General features: G+C 38.7%; 1 protein-coding gene across 1 annotated transcript in view; it reads left to right on the top strand.

Moving 5' to 3' along the window:
* Positions 1-17,872, top strand: part of mv (lysosomal-trafficking regulator mauve) — a 546,555-nt gene that overhangs the window by 105,689 nt on the left and 422,994 nt on the right. The window contains exons 7-9 of the mRNA XM_068229176.1: positions 1,857-2,191; positions 3,723-3,970; positions 15,047-15,156. Of these exons, the coding sequence (XP_068085277.1) occupies positions 1,857-2,191; positions 3,723-3,970; positions 15,047-15,156 (693 nt within the window). The remainder of the gene's footprint in view (positions 1-1,856; positions 2,192-3,722; positions 3,971-15,046; positions 15,157-17,872) is intronic.

The raw sequence follows: 17,872 nt of genomic DNA, 5'->3' as shown, positions 1-17,872 counted from the left end.
AGAGGTAAATGAAGTAGCATGTAGACTTTTGGGGGAATGTTACAACCGTAATCCTTATAATGATGATGATGGTGATGATGATTATGATAACTGCTGTATCGTGTACAACAGTATGAAGGCATGAGCTTGAATGAGCTTGAACTGTGCTACTTGCCTTCAGAAACAGCCAGCTGCTGTGTCAAATGAACCCGTCCTCACTGGTCCATCTGCTCATTCTTGGCTAATTTATTGTATTTTCTAAATGTTTTCAGGGATGATATCTTGAAAACTATTCATTTGAAATTCTTCCCATTAAAAAAAAAAAAAAAAAAAAAAAAAACCTTTTCGTTGTCATTAAATTACTCGCCTACAGGTTATGTTGTCTTCATGAAGTGTGTCAGGTTTTTGCAATAATTGTGTTAACACGTTACTGTTCTGTAAACAGTTAACCTCATGACATACTTGGACAGACACATCTGTCCGTGCACACGGACTACCTATAGAAGCATATTTACGGTTACTGAGCATGCGAGGTCTGTTCTGTAAGTTTTAAAATGTAACCAACAGATGTCAGGAACTACCTGAACTTCATTTTTATATCATAAACAGTAACTAGCTCCTGGAATAAGAAAAATAAAATGCACCTCACCACGTGTTATTTGTAAACAAATATAGCAGCGGCCTGAAATGGAGCAGATGGTGTTATTCATGATTGGCTTGAGAATATTGATGTTGAAATTCACTACAAAAGAACCAGCGCCAGCAGATAATTCAAGATTTACAAAAGGTACACCAACATCCACGCGTTAGGAACGGCAGTAATGAATAGAATTGGGAACTTCAAGAGAGAACTCACCTGATCTTTCATTCCAGTTGCCTCCTCTGTTGATTGCTACAACGTGGGATGAGAGTTTGTCTGAACTTAATGATGTCACATGTAAGCCAGTTTGTGAAATTCACTCCTTGGTAAAGGGAAGATAATCCTACAGAATTGTAAGTTGTCAATGAATTTCTAACCCCACAGTTCTGGGATCATGTAACAAAAGAAACCAATGCTTATATCTGTAAATATCTTACAACTTTGCCATATTCCCCTCACGCTGGTAATATTCCCTTTACGCCTCAGGGTCAATATATTGGCAACTACCAATCAAAGTGGCTACAACTCAGAAGAAATTAGAGCTGTCCAGGCAATGCAGAGTGGTACCACACAGAGACTCTGCAAGGATACCTCATTAGAGTACCTCAAATGAGAGATTGCTTTTCATGTGGACATCTATTTTTTAAGTGTTGCATATATGAGAGGACTTCTCTGAACCATAAATATATGGTAGAATGCAAAAAATAAGCTGTTTTATATGTGTGTAACATCTGTATATATATATTAGTTTGCATTTCCTTAAAATAACTGAAAAATAAATAGTATGTAGGGGCACAATTTTTTCCTAATATTTGGTAGTTCAAAGGGTTAAGACAGAAACCATGAAAATAGGTGAGGTATCTGTTGGAGATAGACATATGCTTCCAGTTACTTTTTTATAAATCTAGTTCAGATCTGGCAGTTATTTGAGTATGCCAGGGCTTTTAAGATTTGAGGTCAAACTTTTCTTGCAAACTTGATCTACATTTTATTTTATTACATATGCCTCATTTTAGTTATCTTTACAGTATATTGCATAATACTTAAGATACTTAAGATAAGAATGTGCCTGAACATACACCAGATTTCATTGAAATGTCTCAAGCCATTTGTGAGTTTTCAGCAGAACAGACCTACAGACAAACATTGCTCCCGCATACAGTTTTATTGTATAATAGATTTACTCTAATTCTGAAGTAACCAAACAAGAGAGAACTCACCTGATCTTTCATTCCAGTTGCCTCCTCTGTTGATTGCTACAACGTGGGATGAGAGTTTGTCTGATGCTGAGGAAGACCTGGATACGAATGAGCTGAGTGAAGAGTGCAGCTCTTTGGACGACACCTACATTACTGCTGATGAAGGCTATGAGGCAGATATTGAGCTGTTAGATGGCCACCGAATGGCTGGCCCAGCTGATGACTCTAGTTCTACGGCTGGAATATATCCCCCCACTATGGACAGTAAGTCTGGTGGAGGTTCAGCATGGAGTGATTATGGCAAAAATCACAACATTGTTCATCCCAGCTTGTGCACTCTGGTCATTGAATTGATAGTTCATCTTAATCAAAGGTATGTTGGTTTTATTCGATAAAATACAAGGTGTTCGGAAAGTCACTCTGAATTTAAAACAAATACTGGAAATGATGTCCATGAACGGGTATACAAGTCTGAATCTGCTTAATTTTTATTGGAAAACACTTTCCACAGAACTGCTTGTGATATATTTCTTAATACCAATATAATGGGTCCGTTATTGGACAGAATAAATTTTTCAGGCCAACTCATTTCTGCTGCCAGTGCTTCGCCCCAGTGTGCCAATTTTAGCTCATCAGTTGGTAAATAGTACTTCTACCATGATGCATGGCTAGTGCATACTGTATCCATGTCATCTGATAGCCTGGCAAGCTTCAGTTTATGTAGAAGAGACAAAGTCTCTCATAGTACATTGGCACTGCCGGTAGCTTCATATAGCTACTGGCAGTGCCAATGGCCTCCACAGTATGGTAGAAGTGCTATTTGCCAACTGACGAGCCTAAATCGGCACAGTGGGGCAAAACGCTGGCAACAGGAATGAGTTAACCTGAAAAATTTCATGTGTCCATAACAGACCCATTATATTGGTATCATAAATTTACTCATTCAGGACAGATAATTCAGGTTCCCTGAAGGAATCTATATCAATATCATATATTTCTTATGTAAGCAGTTTTAATGTCACTATGCTCCCCATAGATAAGAATTGTAATTCACAGTAAAAGATTCATTTTTTATAATCCACATCTTTAAATTCTTACACCAGGCGTGCATCTGTGAGCTTTCATTTGGGAGATAGTGGGTTCGAACCCCACCATCGGCAGCCCTGAAGATGATATTCCGTGGTGTCCCATTTTCACACCAGGCAAATGCTGGGAATATTCCTTAATTAAGGCCACGACCACTTCTTTCCCACTCCTAGCCTTTTCCCATCCCATCATCGCCATAAGACCTATCTGTGTCGGTGCGACGTAAAACACATTGTAAAAAAAAATTATTACGTAACTATTACTTTGAATTGAAACATATTCATTGTTTTCCAAACAGCTTTATACGCTGTTGCAAGCCCAATGTCTTCCCTTGTGTTAACGTGTGCAGTGATTTTGATATGCTGCGCTTCACAAAGTCTGAAATGTTCAGCAGCTTCTCTTCATTTAGTATAGGTGACCTTCCACTTCATTCATCAGCTAACACTGACCCTACCTCTCAGAATTTCTCAATAAGTCAATGAAGTGCATTGCAATAAGGTACAGTATGTTTCTAGGAATTTTTCAGCAAATGCCTTCTGTGTATTTATCGCCTTGTCAAAAGATGTGTTCAACAAGAACAATAAACAATCATGTCTACCAATATGTCTTACAGTAAGATTCTAGAAAAACCTTCATTTGATTCAAACTTACAACTTAATCTACAATTGTTGTTTAAGTACAGACTTTCCAAATGCTCTGTATTATAGGATCCCAAACCAAATATTTTTCAGCTTTCCATTGTAAACTTAGTATTTAGTATGTGTGAGAAGAAATGTTCCATATTACCTTCTTGTAATGTACATTTCCCTTATTTCTAGGTATTATGAAAGTTCTCCTAAGGCAAATGACAACAGAACGAAGGAAATCAATGGCAACGATACCATGTGGTCTCAGAAGCCCGATGAGGCTCTACACCTACAGAACATGGTCCACTGTATTCAGCGTTTGGTGGCTCTGTGTAGAGACAATCCACAAAACTGTGTAGTACTGGCAAAGAACAGTGTAATAACCAAATTGTTGGAGGGATTTTCTGACTGCCTGGCCACAACGGATCTCAAACTAGCAGGTTTGATAATGTCTTTGTGCATTTAGTAAAGTGCAATTGCAGGGCTTGTTTGGCTCCTGAAGCAAATATTTACCCTCCACTAGTTAGTTTGAGCTCTCATAGCTATCCTATTTCATTATTTCTGCCAGACCTTCACTAATACCGTGGCAGTTCAACACACCAGGTCCCGACCATCCTGATAATCATCTTATCTTTCTTGTATGGCAGTACTCAAGGTTGAAGTCTGCTGTTTTGCCAAATCATTTTATATATGGTAGAACCTTGTTAATTCAAGGTGGGTGGGGGCACCTCAGATTTGGAATAACTTGGAAAATTGTAAACCATAAAATCAACAACAGTTAACTCTTTCCGGTCTAGGCCGAAATTACGTTCAGGACGCGCTGCGTGCATAGCCCGTAGTAAGGTTTGACAATTCGTTAAAAATCGAGAACGAGCTATGCACGCATTCTGGTGGTTACATCCTGTTTCCTAATGTATTAGTTATGAGAATATTTAAGCAGATGGCAGTATTATATGTCTAAGTCAGAGAATTTACGATATATTTGAACAGCATGCATCAGTAGATGTTGTCACTCAGTGAGCTCTAAGACATGGCTTCTCGCAGCAAACATGTGCTTGACGAAAGTGATATTTTCGATATTTTATGATATATTATAAGTTTATGTGCAAATGAACATATTATTGACATATGAATTCAAAACAACTTCTTGCTTTTCATTATGATTGGAGTTCGTTTTACGGCCTAGCTCATGTTCCGCGTATTTCATATTTGCACGAATAGATAAGATTGTCTACATATTAGTAAAGTTGTCTATTTAGAAGACTGTATTTTCTCTTTCTCAGAAGTCTTTTGTGGTAAATGGAACAATTTTTTTTACAATTGAGTAACTTTTAACAAAATTGATCAATTAAAATAAAATTTCGTAATAGCTCTCATTTTCATTATTGTAATTATTACTATTATTATTATTATTATTATTATTATTATTATTGAAAAATTATTATTATTTTTATATCGTACTTATTATCGTTGTTGTTTTGTAATTGCAATGCACATTTTATATTAGTGAAATAGGGTAAATATTACTATATTTCAGAAAAATGTACTTGCTTCCTTATCCGTCAGACCTTTCCTCCATTCGCAAAACATGGTATAATACATAAACAGTTTTAAAATCTCAAGTAATAGTTGACAGGATACAAAGAGCGCTTTTGAAAATTAGATGCTCAAACAAGCACAAAGAAAAAAGAATCATGCCAATATCTCCTACAGGTACAGAGATATAATGTTTTAAAGATCCTTAAATGCCCAGTCCAGAACGTTTGTTAGGGATATTAAGGCCCAGACTGGAATGGGTTAAAGCTAAGGCCATTTATTGTAATTTATTACAGTGTTATGGCTTTAATTAAGTTTACTTTTTGAAAATGTCCTTAACTGACTTCTGTTTGTGAATGTTGCATCGTTTCCTTGCAGCAGTCGCTTGATAAGCAGTGTGTCTGTGGGAATTGCCTCTGTTCTACGGAGCATAGTGCTACCTCCAAAGCAGCAAGACCCTCACTATGAGACATCTCCTGTAAATTTTGTTCCTCATCCTCTTCTTTTGGTTCACTCATTTCAACGATTGATGCATCTGCAAGTTCGAACTATTCAGTGCTCTTACCGGGCGAGTTGGCCGTGCGCGTAGAGGCGCGCGGCTGTGAGCTTGCATCCGGGAGATAGTAGGTTCGAATCCCACTATCGGCAGCCCTGAAGATGGTTTTCCGTGGTTTCCCATTTTCACACCAGGCAAATGCTGGGGCTGTACCTTAATTAAGGCCACGGCCGCTTCCTTCCAACTCCTAGGCCTTTCCTATCCCATCGTCTCCATAAGACCTATCTGTGTCGGTGCGACGTAAAGCCCCTAGCAAAAAAAAAAAAAAAAAAAAAAAAATTTCAGTGCTCTTAATTGATACTATAACTTTGATTTCATTAGCATCTTTACATCTTGGAAACTGTGAAATTAAGATTTGACAAGCTTCGTGCGTCATCATCGCCGTTGATGTTACAGAACTTCTTATAGTCTTCTTTGACGATTTTGCAAATGTCTCTGGCTTTACATTATCCCATGATTCCGTTAACCCATGTGCACGTGGCCGCCATGTACACTGACATCGCTAGGAATCCACCATCTTTCAAGGGTGTTGCATGCTTTCAATTAAAACAGTGCTGTGGGTGATCTACTGCTAATATTATCATGGTACCTGTTTTATATTATTCAGAAATGCCATGCGATTCATCCCAATACACTAACTGAACAATAAGTAGAACTAAGTGGATCAGATTTATCGGCAGTTTCATTGTTCGTCAAATGTAAATACAGTATTTATTCAGTTCAAGTGAACCTAGCCAAGGCATGACAGTTCTAAAATATTGTGTATCAACACTTATGCCTTTGCACCAGTAACTGTGAATTGTAAGCTTCTGTATTAATCCCATTAGAACGCAAAGAGCAATATTGACACGTATCTCATGCAAATTCATCGGTACTGGCATACCTATTGGTTTCATCTGCAGTGTACTGACTGCCTGAAAATGAATTCCCTACTTACATTTTCAAAAACTTCACTGGTGGGGCACACTCCACTTATTCCTGAAAAGGTATGAATAACTAGAATATTCTGTTCACGTATCCAGTTTCACTCAATATGCTGTTCACCAGGCGAGTTGGCCGTGGGGTTAGGGCCACGCAGCTGTGAGCTTGCATGGGTTCGAACCCCACTGTTGGCAGCCCTGAAGATGGTTTTCCGTGGTTTCCCATTTTCACACCAGGCAAATGCTGCGGCTGTACCTTAATTAAGGCCACGACCGCTTCCTTCCCATTCCTAGGCTTTTCCTATTCTATCGTCTCCATAAGACCTATCTGTGTCGGTGTGACGTAAAGCAAATTGCGAAGAAAAATATGCTGTTCACCCTTTTCGCTAACATTGCTTTCACTATTACTTTCACTACGGACGATTCATGTGATAATACATGCACAGGGTCACAAGGAACTTCCCCCTCACTATTACTGCTGAAATCAAACCTAAAACATCTAGCAAACTTAGAATTTCATTATTACTAAGCATTTCCCACTCATGCATTCTTACCTTACCCACATTCACCCTATTCATTGTTTCTAACTTAATTTTACCCATAAATAGATGAGGTAGGATGATAAAATATCCTAAGACCAGCCATTTAGACCGCTGAATGAGGCTTCTTATGCTGTTGTTGTTTGAGTCATCAGTCCATAGACTGGTTTGATGCAGCTTGCATGCCACCCTATCCTGTGCTAACCTTTTCATTTCTACATAACTATTGCATCCTACATCTGCTCTAATCTGCTTGTCATATTCATACCTTGGTCTACCCCTACTGTTCTTACCACCTACACTTGCTTCAAAAACCAACTGAACAAGCCCAGGGTGTCTGAAGATGCGTCCTATCATTCTATCTCTTCTTCTCATCAAATTTATTCAAATCGATGTTCTCTCACCAGTTCGATTCAGTATCTCTTCATTCGGGATTCGGGATCAATCCATCTCACTTTCAGCCTTCTTCTGTAACACCACATTTCAAAAGCTTCTATTCTCTTTCTTTCTGAGCTAGTTATCGTCCACGTTTCACTTCCATACAATGCCACGCTCCACAGGAAAGTCTTCAAAAACATCTTTCTAATTCCTATATCAGTGTTTGAAGTGAGCAAATTTCTTTTCTTAAGAAAGCTCTTCCTTGCTTATGCTAATCTGCATTTTATGTCCCCTTTACTTCTGCCATCGTTACTTATTTTACTACCCAAGTAACAATATTCATCTACTTTCTTTAAGACTTAATTTCCTAATTCAATATTTCCTGCATCGGTTCGACTGCACTCGATTACTTTTGTTTTGGACTTATTTATTTTCATCTTGTACTCCTTACCCAACTGGAGCCTCCGTGGCTCAGACAGCAGCGCATCGGCCTTTTACCACTGGATACCGTGGTTCAAATCCCACTCACTCCATGTGAGATTTGTGCTGGACAAAGTGGAGGCAGGACAGGCTTTTCTCCGGGTACTCCAGTTTTCCCTGTCATCTTTCATTCCAGCAACACTCTCCATTATCATTTCATAGCATTTATCAGTCATTAATAAATCACCTTGGGAGTGGCGACCCCATTGTAATAACAGCCTATATATGTTTCATTCATTACATCCCTGACCCGGTCAAAGACTGGAAAACAGGTTGTAGGTTTTCATTTTCACTCCTTACCCAAGACTTCGTCCATACCATTCAGCAGCTTCTCGAGAACTTCCGCATTCTCAGATAAAATAACAATATCATCGACAAATCTCAAGGTTTTGATTTCCTCTCCTTGGATTGTGATTCCCTTTCCAAATTCCTCTTTGATTTCCTTTACTGCCTGTTCTATGTAAACATTGAAAAGGAGGGTGGACAAACTGCAGCCTTGCCTCGCTCCTTTCTGGAATGCTGCTTCTTTATCAAAGCCCTCGATTCTTATGACTACAGACTGATTTTTATACAGATTGTAGATAATTCTTCGTTCTCGGTATATGATCCAAATCACCTTCAGAATCTTAAATGGCTTGATCCAATCCACATTATCGAATGCCTTTTCTAGATCTACGAATGCCATGTACATGGGCTTGTCGTTCTTGATTCGATGCTTTAAGATCAGACGTAAAGTCAGGATTGCTTCACGTGTTCCTACATTTCTTCTGAAGCCCAATTGATCTTCTCCCAACTCAGCTTCAACTTGTCTTTCCATTCTGCTTATAAATAATGAAAACCGACAACCTGTTTTCCAGTCATTGACCGGGTCAGGGATGAAATGAACGAACCATATATAGGCTATTAGTACGATGGGGTCGCCACTCCCAAAGTGATTTATTAATGACTGATAGATGCTACAAAATGACAATGGAGAGTGTTGCTGGAATGAAAGATGACGGGGAAAACCGGAGTACCCAGAGAAAAACCTGTCCCGCCTCCGCTTTGTCCAACACAAATCTCACATGGAGTGACCGGGATTTGAACCACAGTATCCAGCGGTGAGAGGCTGACGCAATGCCGTCTGAGCCATGGAGGCTCTATAAATAATACGTGTTAAAATTTTGCAGGCATGAGATACTAAACTAACAGTGCGGTAGTCCTGTCGGCCCCGGCTTTCTTGGGAATAGGTATAACAACATTCTGCTGAAAATCGGATGGGACTTCTCCTGTCTCATACATCTTACACACTAAATAGAATAACTTTGCCATGCTGGTTTCTCCTAAGGCAGTCAGTAATTCAGAGGGAATGTCATCAATTCCAGGTCCCTTGTTCCTATTTAGGTCGCTCGCGGCTCTGTCAAACTCTGACCTCAAAATTGGGTCTCCCATTTCATCAGCATCAACAGCCTCTTCTTGTTCCAGAACCAATTTATCTACATCTTTATCTTGATACAATTGTTGGATATGTTCTTGCCATCTTTCTGCTTTGTCTTCTTTCCCTAGAAGTGGCTTTCCTTCTGAGCTCTTAATATTCATACACCTAGATTTCCTTTCTCCAAAAGTTTCCTTGATTTTCCTGTATGCAGCATCTACCTTTCCCAGGACCATACAACCTTCGACATCCTTGCACTTCTCCTTCATCCTTTCTTCCTTAGCTACCTTGCACCTTCTATCCACTTGATTGTTCAGTCGCCTATATTCTTTTCTACCCTTTTCATTTCTAGCATTCTTGTATTTTCGTCGTTCATCAATGCTACAATCCGTTTATCGATATGATATATTGTTTAGCAGCAGTTAATCTGTAAATGAAGGTTTGCGATATTGTAAACATGCATATACTTCGTATGTTGACCTATATATACTGTATTCATTGACTTCGATTTGTTGTGATGTTGTAAGGGTGTGTTTGCCATTCTTCTTCTTCTTCTTCTTTTATGACCACATAGGATCACTTTAGTCAGTCCGTCGTTCAGGTCTCTTTGAAGGGATTGTTCGGGCTTTGCGGTCCTCCCAGTACTTCTTCAGACGCTCCGATCTTCGTGCCCTTTCCTCAGTTGAAAATGTGCGTGTTGTTGGTTTGTTTTGTGTAAGGGTAAAGCGGAGGTTTGTATTCTTGAGTTTTGTATTCAATTTTATCTTATTTTTGGTGTCTTCTGTTGTAAGGCCTATTTCCTTCAGATCCTCTCTTACTTCTCTGATCCATTTACATCCTGTTGTGGTATTTTTTGAGACGAGATTGTGTTGTACTAGTTGTTTCAGAAGTCTCGAGTCCTGCATCCTCATGATATGTCCAAAGAATCCTAGTCTCCTCTTACGCATAGTATCTGTAATGGGTTCTAGCTCTTTGTACACGACTTTGTTAGGTATTAACCGCCACTGTCCATCTTTCTGATATTTTTTGTTGATACAGGTTCTTCCAATCCTCCTTTCAATTTTCTGAAGTCTGTCAGTCTTTGATTGTTTATTCAGGTAAAAGAGTGTTTCTGCTGCATATGTAGCTTCCGGTTTTATAACTGTGTTGTAGTGTTTTATTTTTGTATTTATTGATAGACATTTCTTTTTGTAGATATCCCATGTTAATTTTTGTGCTTTAGCTAATCTATTTGTTCTTACTTGGATTGAGATTTTTTCATTTAAGTTATGTGTTATTACTTCTCCAAGATATTTAAACTGAGTTACTATTTTGATTTTATTACCATTTATGGTGACTTCTTTTAGCTGTGTTGGTTTTTGGGGCATAATTTCTGTTTTTTCAAATGATATTTTGAGGCCAATTTTATTTGCAATGTTTTGAAGTTCTGATATCTGGGTTTTTGCTTCTTTTATGTCCACTGCTAGTAATGCTAAATCGTCAGCAAAACCCAGACAATTTGTTTTGATTTTTCGGCCAATCTTTATTTTGGGGGGACATTTTCTAAACCATTCCCTCATTACCATTTCTAGAGCACAGTTAAATAATAGTGGTGAGAGCCCATCTCCCTGCCGTAGTCCAGTTTTAATTTCAAATGTCCCTGATGTTTCACCCCTAAACTTCACTTTTGACTTGGTATTGGTGAGAGTCAATTTTATCATGTTTATTAATTTGGGGTGTAGTCCAAGGTGTCTTAAAATTTTAAACAGAGATTCTCTATGGATGCAATCATAAGCTTTCTTGAAATCTACAAATGTTATCACCATATCTCTGTTTCTTCTCCTGTTATAGTCCATTATCAACTTAAGACTCATGATCTGATCAGGACAGCTCCTCCAGGGTCTGCAACCTCCTTGATATTCTCCTAGTTCTTTCTCAAGTTGTAAACTTATCCTATTAAGGATGATTATTGAAAATATTTTGTATGTTATGTCTAGGAGAGAGATTCCCCTGTAGTTATTAGGGTCGGTTTTGTCCCCTTTTTTGTGCAGAGGATGAATGAGGGCTGTTGTCCAGTGTTCTGGTAGTTCTTCTTTAATCCAGATAGAGACAAGTTGTTGATGGAGGGCAACTTTTGCTGAGGTTCCTGCATATTTCCAGATTTCCGCAAAGGTCTGATCTTCTCCTGGCGCTTTGTAGTTTTTTAATTTATTCAGAGCTTGGTAGACTTCCTTTATTGTGGGGGGATTGATGTTTTCTGGTGATGTTTTTATCGGGGTGTTGGTGTCCAAATGAAGGAGTTCTGTAGGTTCCTCACAATTTAAAAGCTTGTTGAAATGTTTAGCCAGAATTTCTGCATTGTCTTTATTGTTATGGGCCAGCTTACCATCTTCATCCTTCATCAGTAGGGTCGGGGGTTCATATTTTTGGAGCTGCTTTCTGAAGGTTTTGTAGTAGTCCCTTGATTTAGTTTTACTGAACTGTTCTTCAATTAACTGCAGGGTGTCCTTATGATGTTGTGACTCTCAGCAGTAGGGCATCTGCTATTGTAATCATTACTCTTCACATCGACTTTGACCGGCAGTAGGAATGGGATCCTTCTCCAACTCCTTTGTAACTAGCATTAGTAAGGAGGGACTACCATTGTAATTAATAATTTCCTTCTCGATTTGACTGGCAGAAGACAAGGGAGCATGCAATTTTGTTCAAAACTCCCCTAACTGATTGTGTTTGGGGGTAGGCAAGTGTGCCCACCATTATAAAGAAATTCACCCATATAAAATGTGACTGCCATTAGGCATATTAGCCTGCTGTTATAATGGAAACTCACCAACTCGGTGTGACTGACATTAAGAAAAGGGGTTTGTCATAATGAAACAATACAACTCAGTTTTGACTGGCAGTAGGAAAGGGTGCCTGCCATTGTTATGAAAACTCCCCAAATCGATTGTGACCACACAGTAGGTAATGTGGCCTCCCATTATAATGAAAACTTCCGTACTCGATTGTGAATGGCAGTAGGCAAGTGAGCCTGTTGTTATCATCACAACACCACAACTCTCACTTTACGTTGGAAACAATGTATGGAACCTCCCTCTGCTGTTTATGGATAATGCTAAGAGACATGCAATTTTTAAAAATCTTATTCATTGCATGTACAGTAATTTACTTTGATATCCGTGTACAATGTAGAATACCGTACCAAAGTACGGGTACATTTGCTAGTCATTAATTAAAACATCATATTTCTAAATACAGTATCACTAAAATTAATCTACTAAATATCTGCAGTTTTACATTCATTAATGATTATTTGGTTTTACATTATTTGTGAAATCTATTTTCTGTGGGGTTTTTTAATAGACTGTTTTAAATAGCCTCTGATTTCAAAATGTCTCTGATTTTGAGCTGGAATATAAATGAGTTATCATAAGTACACTTCGTAATGTTTGGGGATGAGTATCCCAATTTCTTCCTGGCAGTTTCCAGAGGAGAGTCCGGCTCCATGGCTAAATGGTTAGTATGCTGGCCTTTGGTCACAGGGGTCCCGGGTTCGATTCCCGGCAGGGTCAGGAATTTTAAACATCATTGGTTAATTTCACTGGCATGGGGACTGGGTGTATGTGTCGTCTTCATCATCATTTCATCCTCATCACGATGTGCAGGTCGTCTACGGGTGTCAAATCAAAAGACCTGCACCTGGCGAGCCGAACATGTCCTTGGACACTCCCGGCACTAAAAGCCATATACCATTTCATTTCATTTCCAGAGGAGAATGTTCTTGGAGGAGGCCTTCTGCATTAGCTTAAAGCAGAGCAGAGAGTAATGTAACACCTAGATATCTGGGGTGGAAACAATGATCTGGTACGATCCCTTGCCAGAATACTTTTGAATTTCCATCAGCCTGCGTATGTTCCAAATAAAAGCCACGTACTTGAGTCTTTCTAAGATTTGTTATGAGCTGATCCCTCTCATAGCATGGACCAAGCTGGTCTGAGTCGTATGTAAGCATGTACTCTGTCTTTGAACTGATGAGAATGAACAGTAAGGGCAAGGTCATCAGCATAGTTAAACCTTGTGTTTGGTCGTTTCAGTAAGATGGGAACCGATATACTTGCCTGGGGCAAGCTATTCCTTGTCTGTGGAAATTAGCGAAGAGCCAGCGGTTATGGAACTTTGCTATCACCCTAGTTAACCTATAGTTGTTAGTTAGATTGTAAAGTTTATGTACAGTATTTCTTTGAATCCAAGACAACCCCCACTATTTCCTTCAAAAAAATTAAATTGGGCTTAAAAAGTGGTTCGTGAAATCATAATTTTATTTATAGCAAATTTTAATTTAATTTGAGAAAAAAAATAAGCACAAAAAAAAAAAAACACACATAAGTATCTTGTAAATCCTACCAACTTCCCTAATAATTTTCATTAGGGGTATCTGATACTGCCTTTGAATGTTCTGGGAATTCCTATTTATGAGCCCGCATTCGTATTGTATCTTGTGTTATGGCCATTTTACCCTTGCGTTTTTTGTGCACAGACCTCACAATTTCACCTTTGACTTCTGTAAAGCGTCCTTGTTGTGGGCCACTGAATGAATTTTTTATCCAATACGCATTTTTAAGCTGTCTTTGAAATAATGCTAACATCAAGCATTGGTTTTGGTTATGCCATATTTTCTTGTGGCTACACAATTATTCTTCATTTCGACGTGTTAACTTAAAATTGACATCATAATATCAATGAGAACCCGTTGAAAATTTGCCACTAATACCCATTCCACGTGCCTCTACAATACGACGATCCATTGCGAAAATATTTCTGCTGTCTATAAAATGGTTACTTTTACTAAGCGTCAGGTACAGTAAATGCTTTATAACTTTGTCACTGAGTAACCGTGACCTTTCTAAGAATTCTAAGGGTCGCATCCTTGCTATTCTAATTCGGCTCAGAAGTACAGTACGGTACATTAAGTTTGACCTTGCAATTAGCTCAAGAGAGTAGGCCTAATGTTTTAAGCCATTCTGTGGTTTGAGAAGCATTTTTGTAGAGGCTAGTAGAATGTCATTCTGTGACGTTACACTGAGGCATTGCCGCAGTTAGCGATGGATAATAAAGACACGGACGTTGAAGGGGGACCGGGGGGGGGGAGCAGCGTGGTTGCTGTGGTAGCTACCAGTGGTGTTCATTACTGTTCCGTCGCAAATGCAATGTGACCTGTGATTTTTCACATGAAATTCCGAGCTGTAAAACACCGCCTTGGATTTGGAGAAATACGGTAATAGCACTCTGTGATTTACATTGTCATATACAGGTGAGAGATCAACAATGGCTACAACTGCGAGGGAATTACAGGAAGTTTTTTATTTACAATAAGCTTGCATTTGGGAGATGGTGGGTTCAATAACACTGGCGGCAGTCCTGAAGATTGTTTTCCGTGGTTTCCCATTTTCACTCCAGTCAAATGCTGGGGCTGTACCTTAATTAAGGCCACAGCCGCTACCTTCCCAATCCTGGCCCTTTCCCATCCTTGTATTGCCAAAAACTTTCAATGTGTTAGTGCAACTTTAAACCACTAGCAGAAAAAAGGAAGTTGTTTTTCTGTCGTGTAACTTATGCCCTACAGCTTATGTAGTTTTAAATATTTAATCTGAATTTGTGCCATATGACTTTGGTTAATGAAGGTTCTTAGTTGAGTTTCTTTCCTTCCCTTATAGAGCTTCAGAGGATAGTATTGGAACTCGTGGCTTTACTTGCTAAACATAGCATCACTCCACAAGAGTTGGCATTGTACCTCAGCTTCTTCAAAGAAAAGGATCCGCCTCTTGTAAGTACATATTAATATTTTGCTTAAATATTTCATTTTTTTAATTCAGTTAGACTGGAGCGATGAATAGTAAACATTCTTTAGCCTCCAACTTGTCATTAAATTTTACATGTCTTTTCACACACATCATGTGCTTTCTTTGGTATGGGGATGATAAAATTAATTTTAAAATCAGACAACTCTTTTCTTGTTTCAAACATCTTGCATGCTGTACCAGCAAGAATTGAAAGTATTCATGCTGTCTAGGCTTTTTTCCTTTTTGTTATACCAGTTAGGCTCTTCAATCTGCCGAAACTAAACGTATAAACTACTCTATGGTAACAGTATTACACCTACAAATGGAACAGCTTAATTAAAATAGAATGACACATTTTGTTCTTGAAAGAACATCATCAGATTCTATCAAATCACACCCAAACATTTATGTTTATTTTTGTTTAAATACAGTAAAACTTTGTTTATACATTTTCCAGGGAACCGAAGGAAAAAAAGTAAGTGTGTAAAACGCTTAAATGAAATTCTGTAAATGAAGCCGAGTTATATTCTAAAGTATATATGGCTGTATGAAAGAATATAAACACAAAAGAAATGCACGCACATAAAAAATGCAAAGAGAGGGAAAAGAATCACTTAAAGGAATAAAATAGTCTGTTATCTTGGTTTGTTTTTAGTTGGCTGCAGCCACGGCATGAACAGTATTCTCAAACCGGTACAATTCAGCCATCATTTCCTCAAAAACGTTATGGCACATCACAAAATGTTTGATAGTCCGTAGAGCATTGACAGTATATAGAAATATTTATTTCTATATAGTGATACCAATCAATACGGATATGAAGCTTATAAATAATAATAGAGCATTGACAGTGTCGTTAAAGTTCACTGATGTATGCTGCGTCTCTTCGTTATTGTCGTCGTCTTGATTACAGTTCTCACTCAGACCTCTTTGTGTGTCTTCAGCAATCTCAGAGGTAGTCATAGCTTCTGCATTGACAAGGTTTGTGTCAACATTTACGTAATCATCGAAGGATGCCTCCTCTTTCAGTTTCCTCCATTTGCTGTCATTATCACGAGCATCACCATTATCATCGATTATATTACAATCATCTTCAGATACCACCAAATCCAGCTTTTCGGAAACAATTTTGAACTATAAGTAACGGTGCCATGACGCTTCGATGTAACGCATTGCCTATCAGAGGAAAAGAAAATGGCATATATTATTTTATTGGTTTTAATTTGTTTGAAGAATGATTATTATAACAACAACTCAGAGAATCTTGTCTTTCAGGGCTGCTTCACACTAGGCGACCAGAATAGACTAGAGTAGTTCATATGAATTCTGTGTCGCCAAGCGGTAGCCCGTCGTGCTACTTAGCCGCCTTGCCTGGCCTACTGCCACTTTTCATCGTCATCTCTTCTCTTGATATTGTTGAAAAGAAAGAAGGAAAGAGAGAGTCGTAGGTTTCATTCACATCCTATGTTGAAAGATCATTTGGAAAAAGGACTTTTGTATACATATTTGATTATTGTATTTATGTGATGACCAGCTTTATGTCAAAGAAACCTTTTGATGAACTCTTCAAAAGTGTGAAAGAAGATATTATGGGAATGGTTACCAAGTTGAGAAAAGCAAAACCACCTAAAGAAAACTTAGCCTTAACTTTGAGGTAGTTGAACTGAGATTGTCATTAGTTGAGTCCACGCATTTCTCTTCTCTCTATTGCTACATTCATCACATTTTAAGTTCCAGATGATTGAATAATTTGTATAATAAAATCTTCCGTGTTTATTCGGTCCACTTGTCTAGATATATCATTCTGAATATTTTTCTTCTTCTACTGCGTTTCCCACAGTGGTGGGATTGCGGGTGTGAACTGTGTTGCCCGTGTGAATCTGGCCCTGTTTTTACGGCCGAAAGCCCTGCCTGATGCCAACCCTGTATGGAATGATGTGTTCACTATAGCGGTTAGTAGTGTGATGTGTTATGTGAATATGAAAAGGAGAGTGTGGGGACAAACACAAACCATACCGTACACAGTTAAAATTTCTGGCTCCACTGGGAATTGAACATGAGGCACTCTAAACTGAAGGCCAGTAGGTTGACCATTTAGCCAAGGAGCCAGACATCATTCATATTGAGTATAATTTGTTTTATTTAGTACAGTTTAGTGAAGGAACACAAAATGCACAGTGACACGGAAGGGAGTTCTGAACAGAACGCAGCAGAAGAATTTGAAGACCCCAGTGCACAGCAATGGTTTACCAGCTGTCGCCAGTCGGGGTTGCGAAATCTGCCTCAGCTGTCGGTAGCAGGAGTGAACTACTTCAAGGTCAGTTGCTGAGACAGAGTAGCTGTGTGTAAAGAGCTCCATTTAAAATAATGTTTCACAAGCACGGACGGCTGGTAGCTGATTCCTGTCGTCTAGTGTGAAATGGTGCTTAATGCATGGTACTGCGTGAACATGAATAAACATGAATAAACATACAAAAAGAAGAAATAGCTGAGAGAAATCTTACCTGTAATATGTTGATCTTTATTTTGTCCTCTCCGACGTTTACACATCTGATTGCATGCTGCACCAGCATCTTACGATAATGCAACTTCAAGTTGCGTATCACTCCAAGATTGAGCGGGTGCAGCTCGCTCGTGCAATTTGCAGGGGAAAATTCCAGTCACATTCTTCAGATAAGATGTAATGGGAGGATGTGCTGG

Source organism: Anabrus simplex, chromosome 9 (assembly GCF_040414725.1).
Source record: "Anabrus simplex isolate iqAnaSimp1 chromosome 9, ASM4041472v1, whole genome shotgun sequence".
NCBI classification, from domain to species: domain Eukaryota; kingdom Metazoa; phylum Arthropoda; class Insecta; order Orthoptera; family Tettigoniidae; genus Anabrus; species Anabrus simplex.
The sequence above is the reverse complement of the archived record's forward strand: the minus strand, read 5'-3'. Positions and strand labels throughout refer to the sequence as shown.